Genomic DNA, 20670 nt, shown 5'->3' on the forward strand with positions numbered 1-20670 from the left:
CAATGTTGAAATCAATTCATATGAGTCAAAGATATGCAGGTACTAAGGTCTGTCGTACTTGCAGTTGCGAAGAGTAGAGTTAGCTGTTACTGGGCAGGAGTGCTAAGCCTCAGTTTACAGGCAAGTCGACTTTTGTACCATAGATGCTAGCTTACTACGTGCCCTGAAATGTTCTTCACGTGGCTGAACCAGCTCCTAGAGGCTTTTCCTCTCTCCCAGCATCGTAACCTGTGCCTCCCGTAGAGGGAGAAAAAGCGACTGGCGCTCCCCAGCATACTCGGAGTATTTTACAGAGCCCGGCTGGTTTTGCGCAGAGCCCTCCCGTGTGGTTTTACTTGCGATTTCTAAGAAGGTGGTGGTGTCCACAGAAGCGTTAGGACGTAAACTTGCCGCAGCAATATCTACACTGGACCCACGTCAGCACAATGTGCTCACCGACCAGTGCCCTCCTGAAAAGGTGTAATAACTTATTAGCAGCGAACATTTAAGCATCTCTCAGCAAAGGCAGATAGATATAATGAAACTGGATTTGGAATCTTTGACGACCAATCTGAGCTTAGCAGCTTCCTCGGGCACTGAACTTCTGGAGGTTCCTGGGCTTGACTTAACATCCTCAGTGAAACTGCCTGGTTACAAAGCACCTGTTACAGGGGCCTTTGAAGAATACTTGACAGCCATTAATTCTGGGTAGGTGTGAAATTGTATGCTTTTTCACGTAGGTTTTTTTTTTCTCCTAGCACTCAATTTATTTTTCTTAGGAAAAGTAGTATACCAAAACATTATTGTTTTAAAGACGACTTTTAAAAAAATTCCCTCTGCTACAGGAGGGTAGCAGTGCTCAGACTTTAATGTTTATATCCAAAGTCTTCATTTGGGGTGTTTCAGAGTGAAACTTTTTGCCTTTATAATCTGGATGGAACAGCCTTGAAAGAATGTGGATACTCTTATGAAAAGCCAGAGTCAGCGTCCCCCACTTTCCCTCTGTGTCAGAGATTTTGTCTAGTACCTTCCAGAAGGGGACTCTTCCTACTCTAGTGTGCTCAGTGCCTCTGTGCCCAGGTGAGCGTTTGTGTTTTAGTGGGTGTGGAGAACCTCAAAGGACTTCATAGAGACCTGGGAAGGTGGCTTACATGTGTGAAGTAAGTGTGCCTGAGCAGGGGTTATTTCACCTGTCAAAGAGGAGGCCCTTGAAGAGAACGGGGAGTTCCTTGAGATACCAGGTTGGGCTTTTGTCTGTCTTTTTCTGCTGCTGTGGCGTAAAGGCAGGAAGACTTCTAGGGATGGGGTGTAGTGGGATTTGGAGCCAGAGATTTGGGTTTGATTCCTGCACTACCATTTATTAGCTCTGTAACCAGAGATAAATGTATTCATTCAGTCTTTCAACACCATATGTATGTTCCTGGTGCTGGGCGTACAGTGGTTTAATAAGTCTCCTATCCTCTCTAAGCCTATTTTTTCTTGCTTAAGTTGGAATTAATAAACAGCCCCTGCTCTTTGGGTGTCTGTACAGCACCCAGCAACACATGCCATTCACACCTTACTCAGCTGAACGGACAGACCAAAGATGAATAGAATGCAGGCCCAGGCTGGCGGCTGGTTACCCAAGAGACTTTCAGAGCCTTAGATGAGCTGCCGTTCATACCATCACATTGACGAAGAAGAAGAAAGAAGTAGGGAGAGAACCAAGAGAAAGGGCGCTAGTGCAGAAGAACTGAGAGTTTTAAAGAACACAGAATAATCAGGAGTCTTGGCCACCCGGGTGAGGTCAGGTGGGATATTTTTGCCGTTGACGGGTCCAGCAAGAGGTGACCTAAGTGAGAGCGGGGATCAGAGCCGACGGTGGTTTGAGGAACCCCTGGGAGTTAAGAGGGCCGAGTGCTCAGTGTGGCAAGTGTGTCCCGAAGGGAAGGCGTAGAAGCTTCCAGTACCTTGAAGAAGATGCTTCTGAAATGTCTTTGCAATAAGCCTTAAACAGTAGGTCGGGTTTCAGCGGGCAAGGCGGAGCCCATGGCTTTAGAGACGATGCGATGGTAAGAACGGCGGCTCAGATATGATAAAATGCAGGGCGGGTTTAAAGAAAAACCCGCACAACTGGGGGTGTGCGTGAGATGGACTGGGGAAGAGGGTGGCCACGTGTCACCAGGGCCCTTGCACAGGCTGATGATGTTAGATGACAAAGCTGAGACAGAAGCAAGACTGGAACCTTTGCACGGGCAGGCCCTTCCCGTGCCAGCCCGCAGCGCAGCCATACTGCTGGCGTAATGAGTCATGATCAACAGCGGACATGTGCACAGCACCTCACAGACCATAAGCCGCTTTCATTATCTCATCTGATGCTCACAGCAACTCCATGGGCAGGGGAGCCAGGGTGCATCGCCTCAGTCTGCATATGGGAACCGGAGAACCTGCTTCCTGGGTATTCATTCCCCCGCCCTCTCTGGTTGAAGAGGCAGACAGATCTGCCCTGGAGTTTAGCATGCAAGGGGCTGACTGGGGCACGGCCCGGGCATTGGTGCCCTTTAAGGGAAGGAGAGGCAGCAGAATTCGAGGGAGAAGCATAGCTGCAGAATAGTCTCAGTGGAAGTCTAGTGTTTACCCTGCAGGGGCTTCTGGGATGGCCCCTCCGCGGCGTCCTGAGACAGGGCAAGGGGACCAGGCTTTCAAACGTCAGTGCTCCTCTCCCTGCACTGAGGACAGAGCCAGCCTCTTGGGAAGGGGCGTGATCCTGGCTGAGTCAGCCCCCTTCACCACCCAGCTGGGAAGCCTTGCTGGAAAGCTTTGGAGAAAGGTCCTTCAGTCTGAACGCCTAATTTTATAGATCTGGAAATGTGGGCCCAGACACGGTGAACCACTTGTCCTGAGACAAAAACCAGGTTTCTGACTTCTCATTACAATCCCCTCTCCTCTGCCTTCTACAGCGATAGGCTGGCAGGACAGATGGACAGAGGGAACGGGGTGTGGGTGGACTGCACCTGCCTTCCCACCCACCTGAGACCTCAGAAAATGATTTGCTGGGCAGTTTTTTCTGTTGGTGCAGACGTGCGATGGAATCGAACCTACCACGTGACCTAACGCCCCTCCTGCTTAATTACTTACGTGGCAGTGAAAACAAATCAAAGCGCTGAAGGAAGTAACCCATCTGAATTGCCCTGAATTGCTCCTCGCTGCGGAAAGAGTAGGAGCTCACTGTTCTGGGAGGGCAGGTCCTACGGAGGCAGGAGCGGAGGAAGGCGAACCTCCGTCCAGCTCCAAAAGCCTGGGCCACACCCTCCAGTGTGGGGGCAGCTTTTGGAAGAACTAGATAATTAAGGCACCGTGTTCCCCATGTTCTCCGAGCACCTGCGTGGGGCAAGGCATTGCATCAAAAATTGCAGGGAATGAGACATGTGGCACGAGCTCCCAGGCCTCCAGAAGCACATAGTCCTGTTAACGAGATAAGACACACATCCAGGAAAGTCAACAGCTTTCCAAAGTGCTGTCTTATATTAGCCTTCGGTGCCAGGATGGACGGTAACAGAGAGCAAGACTGGGCAGGGCGGGGGGGGGGGTTAGAGAAGAGCTAAGTTTTATGGAAAATTCACTATGTGCCAGGAACTGTCCCCACAGCGCTGGTGGTTGCTATTTGCATGAACTTCATTTTCAGTTGAAAGACTTAAAGTGCAGTGAGAAGGAAGAGCAGAGCCAGGCGAGCTGGCCGTACCCGCCTGCCAGGAGAGCTACTTCCCCCAGTCGCCCCTTCATAGGTGCCAGTGGGCATCACTGGCCAGCTGGTACCTTTTGTTGGCACCTCCAAAAAGATACCTTCTTCCCAGTTCACACCCAGGAGAAGCTTTTGCAGAATTTTAGAAACTTCTGCTGTCAGCTCTTCCTTGCATGACTGATGAATTTTACACTGTATGTGACTTCAGCCAAGGTACCCTGTGGTGCCTCCATTCCTTCGTCTGTGCTCTAGAAAAATAACAGTACCTAGGGCACAGGATGGGATGAGGAGTAAACAGGGGTAAAGTACACGAAACAGGTGTCGTGTGCAGCACCTTGTAAGCACTCAAGGCTTTCCCGCGAGAGGTCCTGTGCAGACGACGTCCTCGGAGTAGTACACGGATAGGACGGGTTACGAGAGGTGAGTTAGATGCCAGTGCCCCAGGGTGGATGCTTCCCCCTGCGGTGGCATGAGAAATCGTCACCCCTCTCCACCCCCTTCCTGCTACTCCAAGGTGGAACTGCACCACATCTAGCAGGCAGTTTCTGCTGATCCTGCAAATACCAACTCCAGTTTCTGCCAAGCAGTTCTTTCTCTCTCTTCACATGTTGCTCAGTTATAGGAAAGCCCTTTTTTTTAAACCACGGCTCAGCCCAAATCCGAGCGTGCAATAAGCTCTAGAGTGATACTCTGAACAGGAAAGGGAGTGGCAAGTATTTAACCCTCTGCCTTCCTAATTACACACGGCCCTGTTGCCTGGAAGTGAATTCAACCACGAGGAGAGCAGAGTTTCTGGTTTTGAGTGACGAAATCTTATTCTGGGGGAAAGAGCTTTTTTGGAGTAACCTAGTGGTTCCAAATGTGACTTCTCCATTCTCAGTCCTTTTCCTTAATGGATTCATCCGTGGACCCGTTATGAACTAACCTTTTCTGAAAATTTTCGAAGACGCCCTGCTCAGAGTGTGATCTGGAGGCAAGTGCTAGTCCACAGACTGTGACCCACCTGCAGAAAACCGAGACCAGTGCTTGAGAGTTGAACACTCAGGAACCTCTGAGTGTCGTTGGATCTTGCCCCTGGGACCGCGAAGCCTGTGATCAGTGGTCTCTCCTTGTCAGGCAGGCTCGAGGTCAGACTGAGTGGCACACGCCAGGGGCCTGCCACCTGAGATGGGAGTTCCAGATGAGTCCCGTGAGGTGAGGCCACGTATTGGCCTGTGGGAGTCAGGACAGAGGAGCCCGGTCCTTGACCACAGGCAGTTTGAGAAGCACTGCTCTGGACGGGTGACGTTAGATGGCTGGCTGGGTTCACACGTGGCATTCTCTTAAAAATGCCCTCCATCAGCTGGTCCTGCTAATTGCTCTGTGAGCACCAGTGAACACTGAGCGAGAGCATAATTGCCCTTCACTAGTTGGGGCAACCTTGTAAGTCGTGCTTCAAAAATGTGTCACTTACAAGCCAGATGGACTCCACCCACCTTTGCCCTGAGTGGCCTCCTGGTGCCGCCAGAAGCGTCCGCCAGTGACAGATACGCTCGCAACCTCGTTCACAGCAATGCCGTGGAAAACACGTTTAAAAGGAGTGGCGGATGACAGTGGGTTTCTCTTTGGAGTGACCGCTTGGTTCCCGTGGATCCTTTTGCTTATTGTCCTTCGTCCTGCCCTGGTAGCTTTCAGCCCCGAACGTATGGTCTGTTTGCATTTTCAGTTCTCGGTGAGTGACGGGAACAGAGTGTACTCTTAGCTGGTACCTGCCCTTTCTCATATTTGCTGCAAGGTTTTTGTTTTCTTTTTTTTAATAGGAAAATATATTTGTTGATTGCTCAAGGATGGCCCCAAAGACGCCAATAAAAAATGAACCCATTGACCTATCGAAGCAAAAACTGTTCACTCCAGAAAGAAATCCCATGACTCCAGTTAAGCTTGTCGACAGGCAGCAGGCAGAGCCGTGGACGCCCACAGCCAACCTGAAGGTGCTCATTAGTGCTGCCAGCCCGGATATAAGGGACCGAGAGAAGAAAAAAGGACTGTTCAGGCCCATTGAGAACAAGGACGATGCGTTTACAGACTCCCTGCAGGTAAACAGGCCTGCTCCTCCTAAGGGCTCTCTTAGAATTTAAAAGTTTTTACTTGACTGTTAAAAAGTCTCAGAATTCTCCATTTTTTGCTTACTATTGACTCAAAAGGAGTCCTCAATATTTTTATTTATTTACAGCTAAAATGGAACTCTCCTTTGGTATCTCATTCCTCATACATGAATGCTTTCTTCTGTAAAATACACTCTTGACCAGTACATTTTAAATGATAAATTTTTAAGCAATGATACTTACTAATCTTGATTTAACGAAGAAATTTGCATTACTTTTAATGCTGCCATAAATTATAATTTTCGCTCCAATTTTAAGGGTAATATTAATCTGGATATTTTTGACTTGGGAAATTTTATCATTCTCATGTATGTTTAGTTCATTGGTTGGGACTTTAGAGTCATCTTTAAATTGCCTGTACTCTGGGGAACCAGAGCTACTGAACAAGCAGCATACCCATGCTTTTTTAAAAAAAAAAATCAGTGGTCAATCATTGTCACTCTCCATCAAACTTTTTCCCAGACTTGCTAAGAAAAGTCACTCACAGATGTGTTATTTGTCTTCCATTTTTTTCTCCTTTTGGTGGATTTTTTTAAGCCATAAAAATAACCACAATGAAGAAAATGGGAAGGGAGAGTAGAAAAATCCCAAATTACACCATGAAATCAGTAGAACAAAATGAATAGAATACTCGGTATACTGTATTGTAACAGAACCACAGTGTAACAAATACCAATCACACAGGTGTTTGTTTGTTTGTTTGTTTGTTTATGGCAGTTCTCCTGGCACATGGAAATTCCCCGGCCAGGGGTTGAATCTGAGCTGCAGTTGTAACCTACGCTGCAACTGTGGTAATACCAGATCCTTTAACCTCCTGCCCTGGGCCAGGGATTGAGCCCACACCTCGGCAGCAACCCAAACTGCTGCAGTCAGATTCTTAACCCACTGCGCCACAGCAGGAACTCCCAAATTACATGGGGTGGGGGGGGTTGTTTCTTGTTTTAAGGCCACACTTGCAGCATATGGAAGTTCTCGGGCTAGAGGTCGAATCGGAGCCGCAGCTGCCAGCCTGTGCCACAGCCACAGCAACTCAGGATCCAAGCCGCATCTGTGACCTATGCTGTAGCCTGTGGCAATGCCAGATCCTTAACCCACTGAGCCAGGCCAGGGATTGAACCCACATCCTCACGGATACTAGTTGGGTTCGTAACCCACTGAGCCACAACGGCAACTCCTTTTTAATATCTTTTTAAAACTGATTCTCTGATATCTTTTGATAAACTATTTGGTCATATAAAATGTACTTATCATGTGTACTATCGTTAATGCTCATGAATCTGCCTACCAACCCAGAACCCAGACAACACTCTTAATTTATATCTGCCCTTTCCACAGAGTAAGCTCTCTCCAGAATGTGTATTCATCATTCCCTTGCTTTCTGTGCCGTTCATATAAGGGACTTAAGCACCCACAGATTTTTTTATCTCCATGGCCGATGGGGGACGGGGGAGGAGGCGGTCCTGGAACCAGTTTCTTATGGATACCAAGGGATGACCATAGTATATGGTCTTCTGGGACTTCTTTTTCAATCAGCATGCATCATTAAGATTCATCTGTGTTCCTGCTTATAGCTATGGTTTTCCCATTTTCATGGCTGTATGATATTCCATTGCATGGAATGGATATACCATGACTTATGTATCCATTTCCTGGTTTGTAGCCATTTGCGTTGTCTCCCGTTTGGGCTAATAGGAACTGGTTCTTATTGAAGCTGCTGAAATAATCATGTCACTTTTCTTCTTGAATATGTTCATCAAAAAGCCTTTTCCTTCCTTGGAGCTTGAATTGGGCCTTTTTCAAATGTGGGTTGATGAGATAAGGACACTAGTTTAAGGTACTTACAATAAGGAAGAAGAATATCTAGCTGCCCTTGTTCAGTTCCACCAACCCTTGGTAAATTGTAAAAAAAAAATAAGCATTTGATGACACAATGCAGGCCAGTACATCTCAAATTCTCATATTGACAGAATTACACAGGATCTTAGCAGAAGACAGATTCTGATACATCGAGTCTGAGATGAGGCCTGAGGTTTACATCTCTTCACAGGCTCCCAGTGACACTGATCTGCAGGGCCTGTTCAGACCCCACTAGCGGCAAGGGTGTAGCAACCGATGCGTGACTGCTTTATCTGCATTTCATTGAACCAGCAGACTCGGTCTCAAAGCACAAGGGACGAACAGCTGGGTTCAGAGGCAGCAATAGGTAAAAGAAAGGCTAGGAAAATGAGATGAGGAAGTCTCTTTTAACCAGCATCCAGGGCGGGATGGGTTACGCTCCCCCGACTCACCAGTCTACCCGCTGCAACGGCAGTTTCTCCTGCAGGATGTTAACGGTGACGTCTCCCTGCTCCCTGTCTGCCCTTTGTAGCTTGATGTTGTTGGGGACAGTGCTGTGGACGAATTTGAAAAGCAGAGGCCAAGCAGAAAACAGAAAAGTTTAGGACTCCTGTGCCAGAAGTTTTTAGCTCGCTACCCAAGTTATCCACTGTCCACTGAGAAAACCACCATCTCCTTAGATGAAGTTGCTGTCAGCCTTGGTATGTATCATCCACTCAGCTGGAGGCCTGTCTCCAGGTACAGTGGGAAATTGATTCCTCAAGCAGGTCGGAGGTTTCGGGTCACCTCCTTTACGAAGTGAAGAGCAGGCCCTTGAAAAGAGCGAGGACACAGGGGCAGGCAGAGCTTGCTTCTGTCCTCAAGTGTCTCATCATCCGCGCGGAATTCCTGGGAGACTTCTAGGTCTCGGGCTCAAGCCAAAATCTGGTTTTCTTAACCTTAAAAAATGTCTTTCCTGGGAGTTCCTGTCGCGGCTCAGCAGAAACGCTGAGGATGCGGGTTTGCTCCCTGGCCTCACTCGGGGGGTCAGGATCCAGCATTGCCATGCGCTGTGGTGTAGGCCACAGACACGGCTCGGATCTCACCCTGCTGTGCCTGTGGTGTAGGCCAGCAGCTACAGCTCTGATGCTACCCCTGTCCTGGGAACTTCCATATGCCGTGGGTACGGCCCGGAAAAGACCAAAAAATTTTTTTACCAAAGACTGACATGACAAATTAATATCTAATGTCTTACTTCCACCTTATCTCAGACAGACTCAAAAGATATTTAAAAACATCCTGCTGTTTATTTTTAAAAATGCTTCTAAGAATTCAGAACCGGTGTTACTTCTGTCACAAAGAGCGATGTGAAAGCAAGGCCATTACGCTTGAAGCCATGTCCTGCGACAGTCGCAGCATGTCTGCCCAACTGGAAAAAGCACGTCTGGATGTAACTCAGCTCAGCCTTGCAGCAAAGAAGAATGCCTGCCTTCACACGGCTGGGCCTGTGTCCTGAGCAGCCGTGTCTGGGCTCTAGATGGGCAGTGGGCTCCCTCAGAAGAGCGACCCCTGGTGGATCCGGATTGCTCTTGGTTTCAGGATGAGCACACTGTTGACAAACCATAAACAAGGAGAAGTCACGGTGATTTAAGATGTCAGGGTGCTCCCTTAAGAGATGACAAAGGTTAACATCCATGGGAAATAGAAAAGCCTCAAAGAAATCAGCCCAAGAGTCTTCACAATAGAGGCTGCGTTTAGGTTGTTCCTTTGATCTGTATCTTCCTAGAGCCCAGAGAATGTGACCCAACACCTGACTGCCGATCTGAAGTATTCAAACGGGTGGCTAAAAAGGTGTTACTTGCTGGAAGTTGAGACAGTGAGCCAATGTGTTGTGATGGGAAGAGCATGGGCAGGACTTTGGGTCGGATAGAGCTGGATTTGAAGCCCAGCCCTCCACTTAATAGACTGGGAGAGCTTTTAAAAGTTAACTCATCTTTTCTCATCTATAGCATAGGGCCCATCGCATCCTCCTTGCAGAACCTTAGGAAAAATAGGCATCATGTCAGGAACGTGCCCAGTTCAGAGCCTGGCTGGGATGACTCTTCTCCCTGCGTGGAACAGTTTCTCCTCAGCTCTGATGAGAGGTACCCCTCTCTCCACCACCCCCAGGCTGTCTTGGCAGCCTCTACAGCTGGGAGGTCAAGCAGGGCGCTTTGACGGGGGAGCCGTTTTGGAGGGAAATGGAAAACAGTATTCTGGCACCGTAGCAACGAAACAAGCAGGGAAGGTGGGCCCGCTGGACACAGGCTTGATGTAGATGCGGCTGAGAGACAGGGTCCTGGAAACCCGTCTTCGGAGGGTGGGGGGGAACCCACCGAAGAGACGACGTCTTTCTCACTGGGCTCCACGAAGCCAGCTTCGTCCATGTGCGCAGCCATCATCAAGAGGGCTTGCACTCGTGTCAGTGCAGGAGACAAAAGATGTTGGAAGGCTGAGTGACAGGTCCCAGGGAGGACAGAACGACGGACTCCCGGTCTCATATGGGCCGTCGGTCCCCAGGTTATAACTGCCTGGAGCAGAACTCCAGATATTTTTGCAACAGCTTCCTACTGCCTCATGGTTACCCAGCCCTCCCAAATGAACCTTCTGTCTCGCTTCATGTGAAATCGAAAACTAAGGTCCCTTCCTAGACGCTGTGACCGTCTCTTAGGGTCGAGTCTGAACTCCCTGCCGTATCCCAGGTCTCAAGCTTTGGGGCCATATTTCAACCAAGGATGTGGAGAGCATTCATGTTGCACTGCTTCCCAGTTTCCGGTCTTAGGTAGATCGGATACTGATACTCTAGGTAAGAAGTTCAAGAACTGGGAGTGGCGTTAGGAAATGGAGAATTACACAGCCTGGGAAACTAGCTCAGTGGGCTGAGATGCTCCCAATAGGCTCTTTCAGGGACTAAGGGCAGTTTGGTAGCGATTGCTCAGTCCTTGAGGGCGTAGCTCCTGCCCTGGCTAGGATGAATAGGATTGCTTTGAGTGCAAGACAAAAAGGGCTGAGTGCGAGGGAGAACCTTCCTGGCAGAGTGAGCCCCAAACTAACCTGCAGGTCTTGAGATCTGTGAAAGAAAACATTTTGGTCCGCCCAGCCAGGGACTCAGTCCAGATGCAAAGGCGAGTGATGATTCAGGCAACTGGCTGCACATGGGCTTCTGCCAGCCCCACCTACTAGCACGTATTGTGTATGTCAAGCATCGTCTTACTCTCCACGGGGTCCAAGTGGTCTTTTCTTTATTTCTTGGGAAGTCTGGCCACTAGGTGGAGACTGAACAGCTTGTATCTAATACAAAATAACACAAGAGCCGGGCACATGGCTGGCCCTGGGGTGTCTCAGCTGCATTCACATGACATTTCGGATGGGAAGGTTTATAGAATGTTACACTCTAAACAAGATGTGTTAATAAATGAAAACAGACTGGAGTAAGGAGCCAGGCAGATCTGGACCAGGGGCTGCTGCTTGCTCCCGCCAGCCCCTTGCAGCAGGCGTCTGGCGCCAAAGCCGGAGCTTTTGAGGGTGAAGAACCTTTCAGGGTCATGAGCCAGGGTGTCAGATTGACTGCAAAATGCCTCTTCATCCATGTGATGGAGCTTTCTCCCGGCGCCACAGTTTGCATTGGAATTTGATCTATTTCTTGTGCTAAATCTACAAAGGGCCACAAGCTACCTGCACCAAATTTGTCCTCGTTATGGAACAGCTCCTGGTGTGAAGAGAAAGGAGGCATTTTGGTAGCTGGGCTGGTGTTCTGGAAGATGCCTGGAGGCTTTTGTTACCTAGATGGGTGCAAATGGGGCCAGTGGGTTCCAAAGGGGCTGTTGCATAACAGGGTGAGACATAGACGGGAGACTTTAAAAATCTGTTTCTACTGTCACCTCTTAAGCTAGCGGGGATTTTAGCTCTCTTCCAGGCCACACAGAAGTATTGACAAAATAGTATGCAAACAGTCGGTAAATTGACAACCTCTCGGAAGCCCTTTAAGTTTATGGTTGCGTTTAAGACTGATGATTTTATGAGATAAATACTATGGCACAGAAAGTTTAAGTAACTTCTCAGGCTCACCCAACTAGTAAGGGGTAACGCAGGGACTCAAATCCAGGCAGTCTGACCCTGAAGCCCCCCCCCCACTTAACCAGTGTAAGTGTTTTTAGGAGATTGAATAGACTGCTCAGGATCCTAGCTGTTTGTGGAGTGCTCGGAAAGTGGCTAGGGAACTCAGGAACTGGATGGCCAGCCTGTGCCAGAGTCCCCGTGCCCTACTGATGGGCTCTTTGGAGGGATGTGGTGAGGGGGCAGCAGGGAGAATTGGACAGTTGCTGTCACCGGACTGACATTAGCTGTGATGAGCAGAGGGAGACTTATGTGTTACTCCAGCCAGGGCACCAGCTTCTTCCAGCAGCGTGAGAAAGGTGCCCCAGCTCTTGAGCCTCGCGCTTCCAGGGCAAAATCGGAAACAAAATATTTACCATCTGATTTCCTGACTGGCCATTAAGAAAATTAACAAGGTAATTTTTTCACATCATTCAAACTCCAGGAAAGGACAGTACTGTCCAGTAACAAGGTAGCAGTTACTGGGCACAGTTTTATACTCTAATTAGGAATATAAGTCAAAAGCAAGTACCCAGCATTCATCCAGAGTTTATTATTCTGATATTGCTCAATCCCACCAGTGTTAACCCACTGAAATGTTTGTATGGTTTGCCTAACAGTTTCTCCCCTTTTTTTTCTTTCTTTGGTCTTTTTCGGGGCCACGCCCGTGGCATATGGAGGTTCTCAGACTAGGGGTCTAATCAGAGCTATAGCTGCTGGCCTACACCACAGCCACAGCAATGCCAGATCCGAGCTGATTCTGTGACCTACACCACAGCTCCCAGCAATGCCGGATTCTTAACCCACTGAGCAAGGCCAGGGATCGAACCTGCAACCTCATGGGTCCTAGTCGTGTTCATTAACCAGTAAGGCACGATGGGAACTCCTTTTCTTTAATGCTTGTTTTTTGTTTTTTGTTTTTTTTTAAGTTTCTCAACAGTTGGTATAATACAGATGGATCTGTCGTCCATCTCAAGGTGGATGTTTATACTGGATCTTAGCGAGGGTTGGATCCCAGGAAGAAAAAAGAGAGAGAATTTCTGTTGCTTGCATTCTTCTAGGGTGAATTTATTGAGCAATTATATTTGCTGGGTAGAGGATGACACAAAATAATTCACAGACGAGGCCCAAGCCCTCAAGAAATTTACCCTCAAAACTATTCGTCAGCGGACTCGTGGTTGCCAAAGGGAGGTGGGGGAGGGATGGGTTAGAAGCTTGGGATTGGCAGATGCAGACCAGTCTATAGAACACAGCCAAACAGGTCATGCCGTGCAGTGCTGAGAACTCTGTGCGGTGCCCGTGGGAAACCGTGATGGGAAAGAGGCTGAGAAGGAGTGTCTGCACCTGTACACCCACTGCTGTACATGAGACATCAGCACGACACTGGGGATCAACCATGGTTCAGTAAAATACTTTTTTTTTTTTTTTTCTTTTTGCCCTTTCTTGAGCTGCTCCCAAGGGCACATGGAGGTTCCCAGGCTAGGAGTCGAATCGGAGCTATAGCTGCCAGCCTACACCACAGCCACAACAACATGGGATCTGAACCGTGTCTGCGACCCACACCACAGCTCACGGCAACGCCGGATCCTTAACCCACCGAGCAAGGCCAGGGATCGAACCCGCAACCTCATGGTTCTTAGTCGGATTCGTTAACCACTGTGCCACAATGGGAACTCCAGTAAAATACATTTTTTAAAGATGGGTATCAGCCTGCTGACGGTGGGCTCCTGTTTTTCCCGCAGGCGTGGAAAGGAGGCGCATCTACGACATTGTGAACGTGCTGGAATCGCTGCACCTGGTCAGCCGGGTGGCCAAGAATCAGTATGGCTGGCACGGTCGGCACAGCCTGCCAAAAACCCTGCGGACCCTCCAGAGACTGGGAGAGGAGCAGAGATACGAAGAACAGATGGCACACCTCCAACAGAAGGAGCTAGACCTGCTGGAGTATAAATGCGGAGAACGCAAAAGAGACGGCTGTGCGGAGTCCCAGGACCCGCACTTGCTGGATTTCTCTGAACCGGACTGTCCCTCTTGTGAGTCCCCGGAAAGCGCACGAGTCGTGACAGAGAGGGTGATGGGTTCTCCTGAGGACAGTCATGGCTAAGAGGGAGCTGCCAGACTGACAGCCCCACGGGACCTGTCCTCTCGTTCTCCCCGCTGAAGACAGGAGGCCAGATGGCCACTCGCCGGGGCGGCCTGTGCACCCGCGCCGGAAGCCTGTCTAGTGGCAGCTTTGCCCGGTGTTTGGTTGGTTTGGCCCGGCGATCGCCAACTGCGCTCCCGTTTCAGATTGACAGCCCCGTGCTGATTGCTTTTCTGAGCCTTTAAGGAAAATGTCCTTGGGAAAATTTCTCCCTTCAGAGGATTCTATTTTTTTAATTACACATTGGGGTAGATGACTTTTCAAAGAACCCCTTTAGCAGAAAATGCTGATTAGAAAGATTAAGACAACCTGCTTCATTGGATGCACATTTTTTTTTAACTTACACTGTTATTCCCTTCCCAGCTCATACTCAGCCCGTTCCTTTAAGCCCTCATCTTCATTCTCCCCCTGCTCCTGGCTGCTTAGATGCTAACATGCAGGTATCCCCCAGGCCCCTTCACCTGCAAGCATGAGAAAGAGGAATGGAAGAGTGGACCTGGCTTTCATTCCACCTGCCGCCCCAGGCATTTTAATTCCACCCTGTGCGCAGGTTCTTATCCTAAAACCCGAGGCGGCGGCTGTCCGTTGGGGCCGCTTTGCCTGCCATCTGCAGCCGCACATCTCACCAGCATCTCCTCTTTCCTTCTTTCTCCACGTACTCCCGGAAAGCGGGGGAGGAGCTGGGTGCCTCCAGTGTGGAGGGTGTGTTCTAGCTCGTGGGGCTCAGAGACATAAAACTGGAGTCCTCGCCTGGAGGGAAGAGCTTCATATTCCGAAAACGGTTCCTGAGTCCCTACCCTGTCCTGTGTCCTACTTTAATCTCTCCCCAAAATTGCCTCAAGAGAACGGCTTCGTGGATTCTCGTCCACGAAGTGGGAGGGTACAGCACTTCAGGATTTATCCCTCCTGTGAGTTTCTATGGTTCTTATTTCTTCAGGAACCATCTTTCTAGGACGGCTCATGGGCCTCTGCCACCACCGTCACAGGAGTGGTCTTTCCATCTGCTGATGGACCCTTCCGGCAAACCGCAAGCGCAGCCTCTCTTGTGGTAAATTAAATGTGTTGATGCTTTCCTTTCATTCTTCTTGTAGCATCTGCAAGCAGTAGAAAAGACAAGTCTCTGAGAACCATGAGCCAGAAGTTTGTCATGCTGCTCCTGGCCTCCAAACCCAAGATTGTAACCCTCGGCGCGGCTGCCAAAGTACTGACAGAGGGAAGCCAAGACACGGCAGACCACAGCAAATTCAAAAGTGAGTGTCTCGACCTGAATCCACCCAGCGCGGAAGGGGTGGGAGTCCATGTGTGGGTGTGCTCCGCCTCTGAGATTTAGAAAAAATTGTTTTGAGACGTACACCCCTTCCCGCCTTCATAAAGGTCCTTGGTGCTGTGAGAGGTAAGTCGGCCACATGCTCGGATTCCTGTGAAGGTTCTGTCAGATCCCAGCAGAGTGGACCCTGGAAGCAGAGTGGCGCCCACACGTGCAGGTCAGGGAGGGGCCAGAGGCTTTGCATTTCTCTTTAGTGTCGCTGCATCCGAGACGGAATGTCTGAGTTTTCTTTCCCTTTTCTCCTCGCCCCCTGCATACTCTTCTGATGGGTGGACATGAGAGTTGTCTACAGGTAAGAACCAGAGGAATGAGCAGGGCAGGGTACGGGTGGTGGGACGCGGCTGCTGGGCAAGGAGAGTGTGTCCCAGTTTCACATCTCTCTTCCTTTTGCCGTCAAGCCTGGGCCGAGCTGGAGGCCTCTGGCTGCGGGCAGCTCATCCAAGCCTGGGAAACCATGAGCTCGACATCCTCTAGCTTTTTGTTTGTTTCCAGCAAGAAGTGTAGCCCCCCCTGGGAGAGGCGACTAGGCACCATGCCGCTCCGTCAGGGTTGAGAACAATGCTGCGTCCGGGATGAACGCAGTGTTTCCAGACGAGGATCAGAGCCCTTGGCATGATCTTAGGACCCGAGTTAAATGTGAAGTGATGCTTGAATAGAAATGACATCGTGAGCACCACCCTGCCCGGTGAATGTGTTAGGCGCCCCCCCCCCCCCAACCCCGGCTGAATGTCTCCTCCAATACCTATACTTTCAAAGTTGCAAAAAAATTGCCCCGCCGTCTTTGGACTCGGGGATGCCTGACCCACCGCGCCCCCGCCCCTCGGGGCCTCGGGGTGGCGGGACTCCGGGCCGGGAGGGAGGCGCTGCTTGTCTGGCGCGCAGTCACGCCGCCTGACCTGGCACCGCAGACCCGCGCGGGGCCGCTGGGGAAGCCCTGTCACAGCCGGCTGCCTGGTGGAGCCGGGGCCGCCGCCTCCCGCCGGGAGAGCTCGGGGCAGGCCTCTGATGGGCCACAGGCCAAGAGGGACATTTCCTAAGCTTTTCGTTATGGCCCGTTTCCCTCCCTCGTGTTTCGGCCGTCCCCGCCGTCCCAGCCTGTCACCAGGTACCTCTTGCAAGAGGTGCCGAGCTGCAGAAACGAAAGGACCCGATGCCCTTCCCTGAGCAGAGTCCCTGGGTGCCCAACGCCGGGTGCCGCCACGCCGGCCCCGCCGTCTCCTCGTCCCGCCCGCCCGCTCCCCGCCGGGGGCGGAGGTGGAGGCTGAGAAAAGCCACCCCGCGCGGAAGCGGAGGCCTAACGGTGTCGCGGCCCACCGCGTGGGGTGACCACACCTGTTTTTGTATCTTCAAGCAAAGGTACGACGCCTCTACGACATTGCCAACGTGCTGACCAGCCTGGCGCTGATAAAGAAAGTGCACGTGACCGAAGAGCGAGGCCGCAAACCCGCCTTCAAGTGGATCGGGCCGGTGGATTTCAGTCCCAGCGGTAAGGCGGGCCGTCGGTGGGCGCCCTCCTAGGCGGCACCCCCCGGCTCCTCTTCCGGACCCGACGGCTCCCTCACGAGACTGGGCTCCCCCCCCCGCCCCCCCCGTCTCCCATCACCCACATCGCCTTCCGAATTGGACCAGGGATGGGATGCTTGGGACCGTGAGCCTTGTCTACACATGGTTATGCTGCTCCTCCTCCTGCGAGCTCGGAACCTAGCGGATGCTGGGCCTTAAGTGACACCTCTTTCACCTTTTTCATTTTATTCCAAAGTTTCTGGAGGTTTGGGGCTGAGGATTTAAAAAAAAAACATGACACTTCTTAGGAACTCTGGTTGTTTCTGCATTAGCAGAAGAAAACGGTTCCCTTTTAAAGGTCCAGATAATGTTAAAGTTATTATCAATGACTAAGTCAGTGACTCTCACAAAAATAATGTGTGGTGAGATGGCTTTTACATACAGTATGCATGTACTGAACCCCCTTTTTGTAATTTACTTAATAGGTTGCAAATGTCATACTTTTATTGAACTAGAGCAAAAGACGGTGTTATCTTCTTCCATGGCTAATCCTTGAGAAACTGGGGGCTGGATCCTTCTGCACCGGCTACTTTACACATAACTATGCTGCCTGGAAAAAAAGCCTTTACCGTTATTTTTCAATGACCCTTCCAATTGTAATCGTAGCGTATAAATTCCTGCCACTTCACCCAGGCTCACAGAAGACACGGCACTCTATCTCACTTATAACGCATTATTCACTTAGGATCTAGATGAAACCCCTTAAAACCAAGTATAAGTAATTCAACCCAGCAAGTACTTACTGCACGTGGACTCTGCGTCATTACTGTACAGGTGTACTTTGTTTTATTGCATTTTGCAGGTCCTGCGTTTTTTACAAATTGACCGTTTGTGGCACCCCTGTGTTGTCACGTGATACTTAGCATTTTTCAGCAATCAAGTATTTTTTAACTAAGCTATGTACATGGTCTAGATACGATGCTATTTCACGCTGCAGTATAGCGTGAGCATAACCTTATGTGCACTGGGAAACCAAAAAATTCATGCGACTCACTTTATTACAGTGTTCTGGAACCAAACCCGGCGTCTCTCTGAGACAGGACGGTACTGATGCCACGAGAGTCACAGACGCTCTCGTGCAGTGAACGACTTTGCCACCCTCTGCCCCTCTACCTTTGGCTCCTCCTCGTCTTTTCACCTGTCTGTTCACTGTCCCTTTTCAGCGTAAAAACAGGCCACTCCACCTTCAAGATGCGGCTCAAATGTCTCATGACCCAGCGTAAAGGGTGTCTCGTCTGAACTCCTGCAGTTCAGCTTTGTGCTATTTCCTTGGTGATGACACTGTGCCACAGTCCCTGCTGCACACGTCTGAGACCAGACGGGGTCTCTGTCTTTGATTATATCCTATCACCAGATCGGCACCTTAGGCGCTTCAGTTAATGAGCTTCTCTCAAAGTTGTATAATTAGCACACCTTTGAAAATGAAATAACTCTTAAGCACCACACATGGCAGTATTGGCTATGTAGGAATTCAGACAGGATGTGGGTTCAGTTCTAATGGACTGTCAGGTTTTAGAGGGACAGAGAGCTCTTTTTCAGCTGAAGGAACAGATACCTAAGACGATACCTGGTTTGTGTTGGAGAGATGAACCACTCTGACTTAACTGGTGGGCACAGAATAGAAAAAATGAGACATAAGATGTGATCTCTTGGCACCACATACTGGAAGGCCTCAGAAGTTGCCTTTTTTTCTTTCTTTTTTTTTTTTTAAAGGACTGCACCTCATGGCGTATGAAATGGGAACTCCTGGAAGATCTCAAAAGTTAAGCCAAGAGGAGTTCCTATCATGGCTCAGTGGTAACGAACCCAACTAGTATCCATGAGGACATGGGTTCAGTCCCTGGCCCTGCTCAGTGGGTTGAGGACCCAGCATTGCCATGAGCTGTGGTCTAGGGTGCAGACACGGCTCAGATCTGGTGTGCGTGTGGCTATGGTGTAGGCCGGCAGCTGCAGCTCCGATTCGACACCTAGCCCGGGAACCTCCATATGCCACACATGTGGCCCTAAAGGGGGAAAAAAGAAGCCAAGAGATTTATACCTGATGTAGGCAGAGAACAAGGGTTCTTTAGATAAGGAGATGGAAAGAGAGGAGGGATTCAAGAGTGGTGATGTCATCGAGGAAAATAAGATAGCCAAGCATTCAGCTGGTGTTGAGAAGTCAAGTTCACGGGTCTGTATAACCAGTGGGACAGAAGACAGCAACTGGGCAAGTTCTGATCTGACGCGGGAGAGAGGATGTGGCACTGGGTCAGGAGCCTCAGCTCGCACTTCCTTTCTCTGCCCTTCTGAAACCTGGCCCTCTCTCTGTACGTCCTGCTGCCACTGCAGCACCACTGGCATCAAGCCAGCAATCAAATTAGGAATGTCAAACTACCTTTGATTTCCGAGTTCGCTTTCCTTTGCTCCTGGATGAGCAGTTCCTCAGAGTTCGGCTTCCTCACTGCCGTCTCTTGCCTCGTCTCCCTTCCCACCTCATGGCCTGTCCTTCTTGTAACAGTTCTGCACGGTATGCACCTGAGAAATAATCTCCACCAGCAAAGGCGGGAGCCCATCACCCCGCAAAGTCTCCCGACGCCTTTTAAAACCTCCCCCTTTCCCCACCCTCAGCTGGGGTGCTGTCCTTCACACTAGATTTGGTTGTATTTTCAAGAAATTTCAATACACGAATCATAGACCGGCAAGGCTCAGTATTCAGATTCCATGTTTGCGAATTTACCCACTCACGAAACTTTATCGGTAACTCCAAAAGTAACACTCACAGCCTTTTCTGAGTCATTCAGAGAGCAGCAGATTTGATTAGCCTCACACATCCTCCTGCAGAGGCCCGAACCAGGCAGCCGTCTGCCTTCTTGTTTCTCATGCTGGTTTCTTTTGACTCATACTACACACAAGTGTTCTTCTCATGGTCTTTTTTGTGCCATGTTTTCACGTCTTTGTGGTTTGCTTTGGCGAGTTCTCTGTTTAGAATTGTCCCCAGGTGTCCTACTGAAATGCTGTCTAGTGGTTCTAAGTGCAGGAAGGCTGCGATGTGTCTTATGCAGAAAATATGTACGTGCGAGGAGCTTCCTTCGGGCACGAGGCCTAGTGCTATGGACTGCGTCCAGTGCCGACAAACCAAAACTACATATTAAATAAGGTGTCTTTAAAGGGACCCACATGTGAAACAAGGTGAGGCATCAATGAGTTGATGCAAATGTGACCGGAGGCTTGCAGGAACCTGCAACTATTTCCTCTAGGAGTGGTGGTTCAGCATTGGCTCATTCCACATTCCTGGTGACTTTACAGAAGTATCACAGTGATGACAGTCAGCAGAGCAGTAGTGTCTACACTGTTTATCAGGCCTCTTCCACTCCACAGAGTGACTCTGGGATTAATCACATAGTCGGCGTCTCCCATTTATCCCGTTTTACTGCTGAGGATTCGTCGTTGGGTGTCTTTTTTGTTCATGCACTTCTTGGGGACCTTCAGCCACTGTGATAGGCATGCAGTGGAGCCCCACTGGGGGGTTAATTTCTGTTTCTCCAGTGACTAGCGGTGTTAAATATCGTTTCGAGTCGTTGCTTGGCCGGCCCCATGTCTTCTCTGAGGAAGCGGCTCTTCTTTGGGTCCGTGGATGTTTGTTTCCTTATTTTTGAATTGTGGGTGTGCACTGCGTACATTCTTCACACAAGTCTTTTACCGGAGGCGTGATTTTCACGTTTTCTCCCATCCGTAGCTTCTCTTTTCCGTTGCTTAGCAGTGTCTTTTGAAGAAGCAGACAGTCTTCCTTTTGAGGAGGTCCAATGCAATAATTTTTTCTTTTGTGATCACACTTCTGTGTTCTTTCCAAGAAATCTTTGCCTGA

General features: G+C 49.8%; 1 protein-coding gene across 1 annotated transcript in view; it reads left to right on the forward strand.

Moving 5' to 3' along the window:
• The window catches only part of E2F7 (E2F transcription factor 7), a 36239-nt gene that overhangs the window by 1267 nt on the left and 14302 nt on the right, over positions 1-20670 (forward strand). Inside the window, exons 3-7 of the mRNA XM_047788378.1 lie at positions 5500-5775; positions 8213-8381; positions 13536-13826; positions 15028-15186; positions 16615-16749. Of these exons, the coding sequence (XP_047644334.1) occupies positions 5500-5775; positions 8213-8381; positions 13536-13826; positions 15028-15186; positions 16615-16749 (1030 nt within the window). The remainder of the gene's footprint in view (positions 1-5499; positions 5776-8212; positions 8382-13535; positions 13827-15027; positions 15187-16614; positions 16750-20670) is intronic.

The sequence above is a fragment of the Phacochoerus africanus genome, chromosome 7, assembly GCF_016906955.1.
Source record: "Phacochoerus africanus isolate WHEZ1 chromosome 7, ROS_Pafr_v1, whole genome shotgun sequence".
NCBI classification, from domain to species: domain Eukaryota; kingdom Metazoa; phylum Chordata; class Mammalia; order Artiodactyla; family Suidae; genus Phacochoerus; species Phacochoerus africanus.